General features: G+C 45.9%; 1 protein-coding gene across 1 annotated transcript in view; it reads left to right on the top strand.

Moving 5' to 3' along the window:
* The first annotated feature begins 1,268 nt into the window (after positions 1 to 1,268).
* Positions 1,269 to 14,918, top strand: part of FGF12 (fibroblast growth factor 12) — a 231,389-nt gene continuing 217,739 nt past the window's right edge. Inside the window, exons 1-2 of the mRNA XM_054207325.1 lie at positions 1,269 to 1,302; positions 1,447 to 1,584. Coding sequence (XP_054063300.1) covers positions 1,572 to 1,584 — 13 coding nt within the window. The 5' untranslated portion in view covers positions 1,269 to 1,302; positions 1,447 to 1,571. The remainder of the gene's footprint in view (positions 1,303 to 1,446; positions 1,585 to 14,918) is intronic.

Below are 14,918 nucleotides of genomic sequence, written 5' to 3' on the forward strand. Positions count from 1 at the left end.
CAACTTACGTGCCCTGCCACCTTGTGGGATGGTAGCTGGGATTGGAGCAGGTGTTGTACAGAACTGCCTGGACCATGTAGTAAGGTGGGATCATGTGCACAATGCTCACTTTCATAACCAAATTCAGGGTTGTGCTTTGGGCTGGGGAAGCCTGTAGGCGGTGTCTGCAGGATGGGGTACAGCAGCTTGGATGAGGAGCATGAGAAACCCTATGTAACCACCGACTGGTTTGCCGGTACTGGGTTTCAGGTGAGAAGGTGAATATGAACACCAGGATGCATAAAGAAACAGTAGGAGAGAGGAATTATTGTTCCTGTATTCAGAAACTTATGTAGTGCTGGAGCCATCTATCCTCTACATGTGCAGCTCCCAGCACAGTGGATGCCTTGAGCTGCTTTTTCAGGAACACAAATCATAAAAAGCACAGAACTGGGGTTTACATCCCCATCGTACCAAAGTTGAAAATTATAGAAAAACTTCAGAGCCGCAGGAATAATTCCACTGTGGAGAAACTTCCTTACAGGGGCAAACTTAAGGAGCTCAATCTGTGTTCTCTGAAGTGACTTGTTTCTGGTATGAATGTTTTATCAACTTCTCATTTAGGGGACTGCTTATTTTATGAAGCAGCCAAAGAGGGACCAAGTCTGGTGGCTGGATGCAAAAGCAGAAAAGCCCAAACTAGCCATGAGCTGGATGTTTTATGAATCAGCATAATTAATCTTGAAACAACACATCCAGGGAAGGCCTGAACCTGAGAGTGGGCATCTTCTAGGAGATCCACTCCGTGTTGGCAGGTGTTGTGGGCTCAGTCTGGTTTATATGGTAGCGGGAGGCTATGGCGAGTGGACGAACCCCTCTGAATTTGAGTGTGTGGCCTGGGGGTTTGCCTCTGACCGTGTGTGACGTGCATCACACACACATCACCTGCAGAAACCAGCCGGTGCCTATGCAGCAGCCGGGATGTGTTCTGCGTTGTGCTGCGCGGATGCCACCTCCGTGTGCCCGGGAGGTGATTTCCGTGCCCAGCGGGACTCCCACCATAAACCAGCGGGGGTTTGCGCCCGCCTTGTGTAACCCAGCGCTCCCCGGGCAGCGGGGCCGGGGGGAGAGGGGGGACACCCCGGCCTGAGCCGCCGCTCCTCCCCCGCGCATCCCGGGGGCCCGGCGCTGCCGCGGTGCGGGCCGCGGAGGCGGGGCGCGGGCGGGGCGCGCATGCGGGCGGCGCCAGGCAGCGCGGCGGGCCGCGGAGCCACTCGCCCCCGCAGCACCGCTCGGCCAGGGACAGCTCCCGCCGGCGCGCAGGTAACGCGCTCCCCCCGCGGCCGCGCTGCGCTCCGCTCCCGACCCCGGCCGCGGGGCTGGGCACGGGGGGCTCGGGGGGGCTAAAGGGGGGCGGCTCGGCGGCTCACGCTTTTCCCCCCCCGCGCGGTGGTTGCTTGCTTGCAGCTCCCAGGCTGTGTCGGCGCCGTCCCCACCGCGGAGCCGGCTCTGCCCGCCGGGCTTTCGGCTGAGGAGGGAGCGCATCTTCCGGCAACTTCCCGGCAACTTCCCGGCGCTCTCAAAGCTCCGCGATGGAAGGGAAAGGTGGGTTGGGGAGCGGGGAAAGGAGGAGGGGGGGTGGTGCGGCGACGAAAGGACCGCAGTGGCCGGGCCGGGTGCGCGGCGGCGGGCTGGGAGCCGCCGAGCCGAGCCGTGCCGTGGCGGGGACATTGCAGCACCGGCGGGGAAGCGGGCTGGGGAGGCTCTTCCCTCCCCGCTCCAGCGGGTGGTGTGCCGGCAGTTGCGTCGTGGAGCGTGGTTGAAAAGGGGGTGGTGGTTTGGTGGTTGTCTCGTTTTGTTTTGTTTATTTTTAAATTTTATTTATTTTCCCTTTAGGGTGAGACAGATGTTAGTTGGCGATTTGTTTTCTTAATGCCAAGGATTTACATAATAAATATGAGGTCTGTCCCATGTTTTTGTTTTTTTTTTTTTTGTTTTTAGCCAGTCAGCAATGGGGAGGTTTTTAAGAGATGAAAAGCATTTCATAATTAGAATGGGTTTTAAAAATTTTTTTTTTTCTGAAACGAGAGGAACAGGGCTATAGAGCTCTGCCCTCATTACGTTGCATATTTAACACATCAGAACATCCTGATAGATTGGGAGAAATGCAATGAGTATTGTGCTATTGAACTGTCCACCCTAGAAAGAGGAAATCATTAAATATTGCCCGCCGAGCTTGTCTGTTTGCATACAAAGACCTATATCTCACCCAAATATATCCCTTCGTGTTGGGCATATGTATTTTGTTTCCATACATAGCTGTGTAGTCCTGCACACTTATTTACCTGCCTACCTCTACAATTGCACCAGACATCATACATTCAACTGGTACATGAACTCAAGATCTGTACATGTTAACTGCCAATGAAATATTGATGGTAGGTCAGTCCATGCGGAGGGAAAGCTAGTTGCCATTCCCACCTAACCCAAGCCGCCAGCTCTCCTGTATAACACAGATCTGGTAGCTGTTTAATTGATAGAGATCAAGGCAGTGGGAGAATATGGACTATATTAATTCAAGGAAAACGATGGCAGACTTGTATAACACAATACTACATACCTTCCAGGGAGCCGAGCAAGCTATATTTAAACCTCAGGTTTATTTTTGTAACTATCTTGTCAATCAGGGCTATAGTTCTTCTGTGTGGGAATATCTGATTATATGCTGATTAAGGAAGGAAGCTATTTCAATCATACGGAGGCAGTATGCCCTATAAAGTACAGTTTCTTGTGGGCAGTGATCAATAGAATTACTAGGGCTTGAGAACAGGTAAGTACCTTCTTTAAAAAAAGTGTATCTGTGAAGACTTGACTTTGATTAAAAGCTCCCAGCAGTCATGTTAGCATTGATATATTATTTTTTTTTTTTGGCTATCCACACTGTTTTCACAGTTAACCTGAAATGGGACACCTTTACCTTTTTGAATGTCCTACTGGTACGTGTCTTGATGCGAAACAGATAGACTGTGACTTTAGTATAACACATTATGTGCCTTGTCATGCGCTACACAAGCAGGCAGAAGGCTCTCTGTGGAACTCCTGATGAAGCTCGTGTAGCTGGAGGGATTGTACAGGGGGTAGAAAGGTAACATCTGCAATCAAAGAAAAGAAAAAGGCTCTAGAGAGCAGGTGGCAAAAGAAGCACCTGAGAGGGGGTCACCCGATTCCTGTCCTGTGCAAACAGATAGTGACTGTTATGATGCGGTCGCTGCCCGAGTTGGCAATGAGCAGCTGAACAAGGCAGCCTTTGGCACCACTGGTACTCGTGTTTATTAGTTTCAAGATGGGCTCTGCAGCAGTCCCTGATTCCAGGCCCTTGGCTTTGGTGGAAGAGTTATCAGGGGGGTGAGACAACCCCAAGAGTCACTACTCTAACCTTTTGCAAAAAAAATCTCAGCAGTTTGCTCTTGCTGGATGTTTTCCTTGATGGGGTAGAGGTGGGGAACAAATACTCTCTGGGTTTCCTCTATCTAAGCAGAAAAAAAAAAAAAGGGCTGCTCAGAGCAAACCGGCAGAAATCGAGGTGCCAGAATGGGACAGGTCCAAAGTAAAGATGACCTTAAAGGGGGAGTACACAAGCAACTTTGGCATCTCAATGGGAAAATGAAAAGGCAGATGAAGTCTGCTCGCAGCAGGAATCCAGTTGTGTTGGCACTGAAGTAATTCTTGAAACTCGCTTAACGTTGGAGTAGCATGAGGAGGCCTGTGGTGCACAGATCTAACAGACTAATTTTGTGTATGTGTACACAGTGCAAGACGTCCCTCCAGAGGGAAGGTGTGAGCCACTCCAAACCCTTCACATCTTCAGCTGTTGTGATTAAGATGGACTTGCAGCTGCATTGCCTTACTAAGCTGTTGTTTACATTTTATTTTCATTACTAACCAAGCCTCTGCATTGCAAGCTCTGTGTTAAGAGGTTGCTGCTTGTATACGGTGTTTCTCTGAAGTCATCCCTTGTTTTTTAAATGCTTTCTCCTGCAGCCCTTTTCCTACCCCTCCAGTCTTCCTTGGTGCAAATCTTAGAACACTTCAAGCTCAGCATGATGCAGATACTGGGGAAGAGTGTGTGCTATATTAAGCAACTTAAAGTCTGGTTAAGAAAACCTACCTTCTGGTCCCTGAATTCAGCTGTCCCTGGTGACTGCCGTGGATGTTTCTGCCTAGGATTTGCCATCCCAAGACAGCTTGATTGTCTGAACGTGGCTGGTGCTGATGCTTTGCAAAGCCTGCAGTCCTCTAAAAAAAGGAGCTGAAGGCCCATCTCCGGTGCTGCTCAGAGCAGCCGTAACCGATTGCGCTGCTTGGACTTGTTCGTGAGAATGCGGGCAGAAGGGCATATCCTAGGTTTTGTGCAGGGGGGTGCAGGACTAAGGACTTGTTGTTAGAACTGCTGCAGTAAGAGTGCAAACCAGAGGGTCCTGGTGTGGGCTGAGGAGGTGATGGTGCAGCCTGTGCCTCCTTCCAACACTCAAACCTGGCTAGAGACAAACATCTCCATGTCCTCTCGATTCCTAAAAGGTAGATAACTGTAGTGCTCTATGGATCTGCAATGTTACCAACACGTCTCGGTGGTCTAAAAGTAACATCTAACTTACAGCGTCTTCAACCTAATTCTGTTCCGCACATTCACTGACTCCAAACATTTTTCCAGCGGTGAGAAGCTTAAAAGTTGTAGCTGCTCCTGAAGCTCATTAGGCAACGGGGAAAGGGAGGGTATTGTGGGTGAGGATTCTGTTTTGCATCTGCTACCTGATCCCTGTACTCTGAATCTCGCCACTACAGCAGTTCCTGTAGGCTGCAGCAGTAAGCGATACCACTCCAGGCATCCCAGGAGCTGGGCTTTGCCAAAGCTAACAATAGTTAATGTGGAGGTTAAAGAATACTTGGTCATTTGCCAGATTCTTCAGTCACAGTCAGAAAGACGCTTAGCAGGGGAAGGAATGTCACACAGTGATGTTTAGGCTCGGAGGCTGGGAAAGAAATCAGCCAAGCAAGAGTCAAGCTGCACAGCGTGGAACGGATCCCTGGGCTTCTGGACGGAGCGGAGAGGGACTGCAGGCTGGCCTTGCCGCAGGGAGCGCTCCCTTCCTCCAAAGGTGCTATATTCTCTTCTGTAGTCCTGAAGACACAGGGAAATCCTTTTCTGGCAGTGAGGGAGAAAAGACATATTGCTACTTTTACCTTGTTTGAGGTGGGGACTTGATGTGTCCATGCTGCATGGGGGGCAGGGGCACGCTGCCTGCTGGGCCATTCTGCGCGGGTAGCCAGTTCTTGGTGCTCTCTGTTCTCCCTGGAGGTCAGTGCTGGGTGCTGGTGGCCCTGGGGAGGTTTCATTGTCTGGGTGCAGGGCAGGCTGCTGACAGCACAGGATGCATGCTGTCAGCTGGGAAATACAGCAGGACTTGTTTGTGCCAGCTGCTCTACTGGGACAGCAAAGCTAAAGCACGTTGTTGGCTACCCCACTGAGATCTGGAAGTGCTCTTGTCAGTCCTCTGAGCCATCGTCATGCCCTGTTGGATAGCAGTGTCGAGTTGGAGAGACATCCTCCATGCAGTGGGTCTTCCCTCAGGAACACCATTCTTGTGCTCAGAAGGCTGTGTTGTAGAAGCCAGGGGATCTGCTCTTACAGCTTTCTTCTGCTGGAGAGTCCCAAAGCAGACGGGCTTTGAGGAGACGTCTGCAGAGGACATCTCTGCAGAGTGACTGTCCCAGGAAGATGCTGCCACAGTAGTGCTATCTGAGTCATGTTCTCTTTCCAGTCACAACTGGGGGGGGGGGGGGGGAAAGAGCCACAATGCTGCTGTTCGTAGACATGCAATGTTCAGGCCTTTAAATGGGGTCCTGTAAAACAGCAGTAAGACCCAGATTACCTACGGCACAGAGCTGCCCTTCTGGGGACTGGGAAACAGTTTGAGCAGTTTACATCTTGCTGTCTTGTAGATATGTGAATGGGCAGGGTGGTTTGATCCGTGTCCGCACTGGAGCTGCTCTGAAGCCTCCTTGGCCAGACTCAGCGTCATGGGCCAGCTTTCTCTGCGCAGCTGTCCGCATGCTGTGCCTGTAAAGGACAGAATCTTCACCTTGAAGAACTTGTGATCAAAACCCAACACGAGACAATGAATGTTGGGATTGCAGACGGGCTTTGTGGACAAGGTGAGAGAGGGTGGCAAGTGAGAACATGCAATTCTGGAGATTGCTGTGCGCTGTTGCCACCTTCATGGCTTTCTTCAATGATCAAAGTAAAGATCTTAGCGATCCCAACTGTAGTCCGTGACCTGAAGCTGTTTGGGATGCTCATGTCAAAAACTACCTCATCATGCATCTTCCTGACACGTTGTGTATTTGTTAGAGGTGAGTCTGCAGCACATACTGCTGGACACATGTGTTGAAGTCATGCAGATTGCTTTGGTAAAGACTGTGTCACACAAGTCATCTTGGTTACGTCTTTGGAATGGAGACTAAGTAGTGGTACAGCTGCTTTTGTTATGAAACTGTTCCCTTTTTGGGGGGGAACGCTTCCACCTCTGTCAAGATGACCAGAGGCTTCTCTGAGCAGCTCATTTTCCATAGAGAATGTGGCTGCATGCTCGGCCTTTCTCAGTGATGTGCCATATGAGATCCAGGACATGTTACTGAGGCCAACAGTTCTCAAACTGGCTGCTTGAGGTTTGACACAGGGAAGCAGGTTTAGGGATGTAAATAAATGGCCTGATTTATTTTTTTTTTTCCTTTTAGTAGCTTGTCCGTGCCTCAGGCTATCTATTTCTGTCTGGATGCCCGCTTTCCGTAAAGCAGGGGAACACTTTGGTTACCTGACCTTAACACCTTATCCCTGAGGCTGGAGCATGGTGCTGTGAAGATTGCTTTGTTCTCGTGCATCAGACTCAATTTCCGCTGAAGATGCAAACTGGGATAGGTTGCTCAAAGAGGTGGTGGAGGCCCCATCCCTGGAAGTTTTTAAGGCCAGGCTGGATGGGGCTCTGAGCAACCTGATCTAGTGGGAGGTGTCCCTGCCCATGGCAGGGGGGTTGGAACTAGATGATCTTTTAAGGTCCCTTCCAACCCTAACAACTCTATGATTCTATGCGGGAGGGGAGTGTAAGGCACTAAGCTAGCACCGCATGCGTGCTTTTCTTTAATGCGTTTCAGAAAGCAAGTGAACTGCCTGCTCCTCTTACATTGGAAATCCCATTAAACACAACACAAACGTGACTGTGTCCTGGGAGGGCTCAAAGATGGTAAGAGCTCAGGTTGCTGTGTGGGACTATCAAATAGGCAAACCTTGGCTGCACGCTGCCTCCTAGAAGAGCAGATAAGTCTAATATCTTTATTAACCATCAGTTGTTAGCTGCTGAAATGCTGTGGGCATGTATCTGCAGCTTCTGGATAAGAGGATGACCCAAGCTTATCTGATGATGGGGGAAGTAGACATGGTGCCCGTATTCCTGCATCCCTACAAACCTGCCATGTTACTAAAGCAAAGGGGAAAGAGGACCCTAGTAATAGGCTTAAATGTTATAAAAATGGGAGGAGGACTTAGTCATCTGGCTATTATTAATATACCCAAGAAGCAGACAAATTCCTCCACCCCACTTCCACAAGTTACGTGGGAGCTGTGGAAGTTGCATTTAGCCTGAATGAAATGCTGGAGTAATTTAAAATGAATTTTTTCTAACGCATTAAGTTGTTCTGACGTACCATTTATGCATATAGTGGCTGGAAGCGTAATCTGTGGATACTTTGAGTAATGACCTGTATACAATGGTTTCATCCATAGTTCATTTAGGGTGCAGAAATTTAAAAAAAGAAACCTGATTTTTAAGCAGGTTTTTTCAAAAGGCTTAGCTTACAGCAAAATTTTTCTTATCTGCTCGTATCTTTCCCCCTCTATCTACTCAGCTATTCAAATCCTGTCTGAGTTGCATTCATTTCTAACGTGTCATAAAACTTGATATGCAAAAGCTAGTTATTTAGGGAGAATTGCAGAAACTATTTTAGTCTGTGCCTTTTGACCTATAAACGAGATAACATGATTAACTTTTACATGCAAAGCTTGGTGTTTATTAGCATGGTAAAAGGCAATTTTACAATGGAAAAAATATTCCTGATGGGCATAATAATTAATGCTTTCATTCCAAGTATAAAGATCTTAATACCGTTGTTATACTAAAATGATTGACGAAAGAGTTTACTATTTTCCTGTCAGTGATACAAGGATGTTTCCTTTTTTAATAGCTCCTACATCCCTGCTTTTTCTGTGTTCTTTATACTCAATAAGAGTACAAATCATTACGCTAATTCATTGAGTTTCTTCTCCCAGGTCCCAGGTTTGGATGAACCTTATGATTTGATATTTATGCAGGGTACACATTGAAAGCTATGGCTTTTTTTTTTTTTCTTCTCTGGATTGAATTAAACTATTTATGGTGTCGTCATGTTTCAGTAGAGATCTTGTGGCTTGGGATGACGGCCGCTCAATAGAGTGCGGGAGCAACACTGCGGCGTGCCTTGAGCCACGCGGCCGAGGGAGGGCTGTGTACGCATCAGGATGCGTACTTTCAGAAATAAGGCGTTTTACTTGCTATTTTTAATAGTATGTGCAAAGCGAGGAGTCAGGAAAGTATGGAATAGCATTTCTAATTCGGAAAACTGCCTTTCTTGAGCCGTGTTTCTTCCTTTTGTGTTTCAACCCTCTGTTGGAAGCCGGTTTAGACTGGCTTTATCCACCATCAGCCTTCAATAGGTAAGGTTAATTCACGGAACAGAGCTGCTTGGAGGATTTAGGAAGAAAAGCCAGGAGTTCTGAATGCTTTATCGTTATAATGAGGGAAAGTTGCCTTGCTTCTTAGTCACTGAGAATGTATTATTAATGCAAAAACACTTTCCTTGAATTTAATGCTGCCTCCAAAAGAGGCTGACAAGCCAGAAGGCCTCTTCAGGAAGACTGAAGCATATCTGGTCACTAAATCTCTTATGCCATGCTTATTCCAGCATAAAGTGCTGTCACTGATTTTCATTTTTCTCTCCAAATCCAGCCAGAACAAGGGTTATTGGTAGGATGGACATGCTCTAGTGTTGTGATAGTCCCTACTCAAGCAAATGTTGGACTAGAAACCTTGAGGTCTCTACCAGCTGATGTTGGTCTCTGACATGACCCTACTGAAGGCCTTGAACTCTAAATCTGGTTCTGAATTCTGTATCCTGCCTCTTCCTCCTCCTATTCACATACTGCTCTGTACCCACTTCTCACATCTTGAGTGTTTATCATGACTTGGGGCAGCAAAGAGCTGGGTCCAAATGCTGTGGTTGGAATTTGGCTGTGACTTATACAGTGTGTGTGTTGGTGGGGATCACGGGTGGCCATGCAGTTTGAAAGATCAAACCTTGTATGAAATTAATCAGTGGAAATAAACTTCTGCCTTGAAGGACAGGCCTCAGAGCTTCATCCTTTATTGATGTGTTGTTCTGAATGTGTATTTTGGGGGTGAGCTTTAGAGAGTATAAAACTCACCTGACCTTCAGGTAAGAAAGTCTTGCAGAATGGTAGAAACACACAAAACACCGAAATATTTTAGATGTCCAGAATTACTCAATTTCATCATAGGTGATATTATTTTAAGATTCAGCTTGCTTTCTGAAACTGTCTAGGGAAAGATGTACAGTATGAATTCATTCTTTACTTGAGAAGCCTCACACATGCTGTGCTTGTTATGATGCAAAAGTATCCGTTTCACTGCTGCTTTAGAGTAACCCCAAATTCAGTCTTATAAATGCTAGTGGCTTCAGCATACTGTAAGTGAGAGGGAAATAACAGTAATGCCAATAAAATGAGGAAAAACATAGAATCCAGCACCTTCTAGTATACGGAGGAAAAAAAGGAGATTACTTGTACATAAAGGAAGACTTGGATTTCCTAATTTGATACTAACAAGCCATTGCAGCATAACTGGGTTGATAGTGGAATCAGCTTCCTCAGCAAGACCTGCTTTCTGTAATATTCCCAGCATATTTGATCCCTTTGAAGGCTGAATCTGAGCTTTTGAGATATTTTCTAGCCTTAAATTCATATTCCCTTTTAGTATTGACCAGTGCTCCTGGTATTCTGAGATTGGCTGTTAACCAGTGCCATACATTATCAAATAATTGCATTGATGAAGTCAGCTGTTAATTTTTAAACTTTTTATTCCTATCAGCTCGTCCCAGTGGAGAAATTACGTGCTGCAAATTGTAGCCATTTTGTTGCCATATGAGAAGTGAGGGAGAAATCAGTGCAGAAGTTTAAAAATTTACTGTCCTGAGTCTCCTCTTCCAGTCAAGACTTTAAATAAAGCCCGTGGAGCTCCTCTGGATTTGCGCTTGTGTAGCTAAATGCATCATTTGGTCAGTAGGCAAAGGCCAGGTCTTTAATGCCTTACCTAACTGAAAACACAACGGAAAGAATACTGATTATATGGTGTAAGAGCTATTTAAATGCCTTTAGACCTTAATAATTAACTACTTAAGAAGTTGTAAAGGTTTGAAGAAGTCATTTTATATTGGTTCAAAGAAATGTTAAAATAACAAACAGTGGTAGCTTGTTTACCTTTGACTTTCTTCCTGCTGTGTTGAAGGCAGTTTACTTTATTGGTACAAATTGTATAGCTTTGGGGCTTTTGTGTTAGCAACTGCTATTAAAATTGCTATATAGTATCTTCAAAAGTCAGAATATCCACCTTATCTTAAAAATGACTATTAAATACACGTAAAACAAGTGGCTCTGAGACATGTCTCTGCCGTTACTACTGAACACAGTACTGGATACCTAGATTACCTGTCAGTTTTATTGGCATGATTCGTCTCTCAGTAACACGTGTTTCAGGCTTTCCTACCTAAACTGCATTTATAATGCGTTCCCCTCCCAAAAAATCAACATCCAGGAATAGCTAGCCTTTCGTGGTGTTTTGTTGTTTGCGTTTTTTTTTTTTAAAAAAAAAAAACAACAAAAAAACCAAAAATGAAAAAAGAAGCAGCAGCTAGGGTTGAATTTTCCACCTGCTTTGATTAGAAGGTTCCCAGAAATAGTGAGGACAAGCTTGACATACTGAAGCAATGCGAGCCTGCAGCCGTGGGCAGTATACAGAGACAAAGAACAGAATGTGTTTAAAATCTTAATTATTTATAGTAAGGAAATACTGGTTTTGATTAAATTGTCCCTTCTGTGGTACCACCCTGAGGTTGACGACAGCAGAACTGAGTGCAGAATTTAGCCTCGCGTTCTGCTGTCAGTGAAACTGAGAACAGGGTATTGGGGCTGGTGCTGAGCTCTGCGTGCACAGGCATCTTCTAGCGCAGGCAAAGCTCTGTGCTGTGCAAGTCAGTCAAACGGCAGGAATTTTTTGATTGATGGCCTGTTATAGGCATACTGCTATACATATGAAAACACAGGCAGTTCCTTTTTTTATTTAAAGGTTTTCAGGAACAGCGAGTCCAGAAGAGTCTCGCTGAATCTCAGCACCATTAAAGCTGGCATCACCACCACTGAAACGAATTTATGCTCACGTGGAGTGTGAGTTTATATTTGGTAATCTCAAAAGCGAGGCTGATTCTCAGCTACTTTACTGCTTTTGTCTTACTGAAGTCATCTTTATTACCCAGAAGCTGCACAGCAACTTGGTCATCCAAACCAAACAGAACATGTCCTGAATAAAGCTTTCCATCTTATCTTGAAAGTGGTGTGGTGGGCTGTTGTCTTGGAGAATCTTGGGAAGGACCATGTAAGTTGGACATGTCCCACTTCTGTCTCTCTCTTGTAGCTTCGTATCAATTCTGTAAGTTGGACTTGGGCTTGAAGCCTGGCTGGGGCACCCAGGGGGTGTTTGCTGCTTTGCTCTTTTCCCTGGCTCCTCAGATGTGTGAAGGCTCTGTCTCCTGCAGAATTCCTGCTTGTGGGCAGTTCTTAGTGACAGGACTTCTGTTCAGCCTTAGGGGTAGTAGTCAGTGGTCTAGCAAAGGATAATCTATGATGTTTCTGGGCTCTCCACTGTCTGTCAGGAACATTGGTGTAAGCACTTGCCTCTTCTCCCTCCTGTTTGCAAAGAACCTGCCTAAAAATCAGGTTTTTCTATTTTGCAGAAAAATCACATTCCCTGAAGTTTTTGTGCTGAATCAGATTGCACCCAATACTCTCCCCCCCCCCCCCCCTCACCATTCAGGCTGCTCAGGGTCTTCCTGAAGTCCACGCTTACTGATAGAATAGGATGTTTCCAGTTGGAAGGGACCTACCATGATCGCCTAGTTCAACTGCCTGACCGCTTCAGTGCTGAGAAAAAGTTAAAGCACGTTATTAAGGGTGTTGTCCAGATGGGTCCTGCCTTGGAACCATGAGAGCTTGTCAATGCCTGAGGTATTACGAACAACACAGCTGAGATTAGACTTGTGTTTTTCAGCTAAACAATTTCACTGTCTGCTGTTTTTGTAAGGAGGTATCACAATGCTCTTACCGATCTCTGAGGCACTGTGGATTTTGTGTGATGCTTTTAAGGCCTTTCCAGGTGGAGGTACATATGGACCATAAAGCCTTTATCACTGTTTTTAGTTCTTGTATTATTGCCCTAATCAACTTTATAGCTCTTCCATTTGTTGAAGTTGATGTTGGAAATGGCTGTTTCCAGTTTTCTGTTTTAACTTCCTTTGTAAAAGAGGAACAGTGCTGTTGGCCCGGAAAGGAGAGCCACATATTCAGGAAAGCATGCATATTTTTCTCTTGAAAAATACTGTATTTCAATCTTAATTTCAAAACAAATTCAAACTAAAATACATACTACGTATTTCCTTTAAAAAACAATTAAAGAACAAAAAACCACGTTAAACAGCTCAAACAGAGTTTTACGTGGAGGATTACTAAAACTTATACTTCTCCGTGGATTTTTCTCAGGAAAGTTCAACAGAACTGGTCATGAAATTGCAAGCGTTACAATTCACTATATCAAGTGTTTCTGCATGGAAGATGTCAGCTGCAAATTTTCTGCCTATGCTTTGCCAATAGTTACTGGCTCAAATGCTTTGCCAAGGCCATGTGAAACTGTTCAGTTCCATGAAGATGGCTCATCTGTCCTCACCTGGGTGGATGACCTTGTAGCTTTACCAGAAAAGCATCACTCAAACCAGATTGTGTTTTGGTTTATGAACTATGTGGTTTTCACCCCATTTCCCAGAATAGCCCCAGTTGGCACCACTAGCTGTGAACTATGTATATTTATAGTGACGCTGCAGGGTACTAGAAATAGTGACCAAGGTGGCTATTAGCCAATGGCTGTTGAATGCCCTGTGTCTAATGATTTGAAAAGCTCATGTGGTTCCTTGAAGGGAAAATGCAATCAGATCGTCTCTAATGATGACCCCAGATGACGATAGTGCAATCCAGAAACAGCGAAGCATGAGCAGTGAACTCCTGTGATACACGACGAAACTGGATGGGTCTGGTATTGGATCCTTCCTTTTCACTGAAAGACCTACTAGACTGTCAGTTCTGTTCCTGGAGGGGCTAGTTACAGCTATGTGAGGCAATAAATCAGCTCCTGCTCCTCTGGAAAAGAAACCCCTTGGCTCTCAGCTCAGGTTCTCTTGGCAAAAAAAAAGTGTGGGGATGGAGAGCCGGGGTTTCACATAGCGGTGCCAAGTCCAGGACACCAGCTTGTATATCACCTGGGTTCAGACCCTTGTGTCTGCTCTACGGTGGGGTCCTCTGGTAAATGGACGTACTGTGCCTGGGGACCGTGTGTCAGTATGGCTCTGTAGTTTGTGCTCAAGGGGAGGTTGGCTGCTGCCTGGGCAGTATGCGTTCATGGGCACGCTCTGGGGTTCAGGCAGGTCTTCATTACCTTATGTAGGAATTGTATTAGGAACCCAGTGTGGGTTTAGTGTCTTACCCTGCTGATCCGAAACCTTGCTTGGGTAGCATTTGCAATTTGGGAGTGGTTGGATCCAGATACTGATGTTGTATTGTTGGCTAGAGAGCTTAAGGGGGTTTTGGAAAGAGGTCTTGTTGGTGATAAAGTGGTCGGTACAGAGCATCAGGATTCCTGGGTTAAATCTTTGAATTTTCATGTGTTGAAATTGCTTTCAAACCCTCTCTGTGCTGCTGAATGGTGAAAAGATTGGTAAGGTAACACAGTCCTGGAAGCAGGGCACTGATGTTTTGTCTTCTCCTGCTAATCCAGAAGTATTGAGCCATTTCAGTTGTAAAGTATTTGTTTACGTCTCGCCCTAGTGGGGTGCTGTCAGCTTCCCTCTTTCTTTTTCTGAAGTTCATAGCTCAAAGGTGCTCTCTGAAACATCAGAGAAGTTTAACTGGAGAGATGCACTCGATGCCAGCTGCCATCATGACTAGCAAAGTTAAAGTCTACCAGTTATTTTTTGGATGATGGATCCTAACAGTTTTTAGAGCAGCAGTGTTTAATAACAGAAGGTAAGAGCATAGTGTCAGGCCTGGAGTGATGCAGCATCCTAAATGGTGGTCAAAGATTGTAAAGGATGAAAGCACATCTGATCTGTTTGGCAGGATAGGCAAGGATATTGGGAAACCTCTATACTTCCCACCCCTCCCCCCCCCTTCCAGGTGGTTCCTGTTGTAACATGTTGTCTTATTCCGTATTTTTTTTTCTTCCTAGCTGTTGTCAAGCCTGTGTGTTTAGGCAGTAGTTTGATGTGGGTATGATATGGTAATGTCTCCCCTGTGCCTCAAAGGCCCTAACCTTGTCCCTAGTAAAGATGGTGATGCAGAAAGCACTGGGGGGAAAAAAAAACCCAAACCAAAAACAACAGAGGTTTGAGAACTGTTTCTATAGGCGTGCTGCATCCTATAGACTGATCTGTGTGCTGTCTCCCAGAGGGACATATAA

The sequence above is a fragment of the Rissa tridactyla genome, chromosome 6 (assembly GCF_028500815.1).
Source record: "Rissa tridactyla isolate bRisTri1 chromosome 6, bRisTri1.patW.cur.20221130, whole genome shotgun sequence".
NCBI classification, from domain to species: Eukaryota; Metazoa; Chordata; class Aves; order Charadriiformes; family Laridae; genus Rissa; species Rissa tridactyla.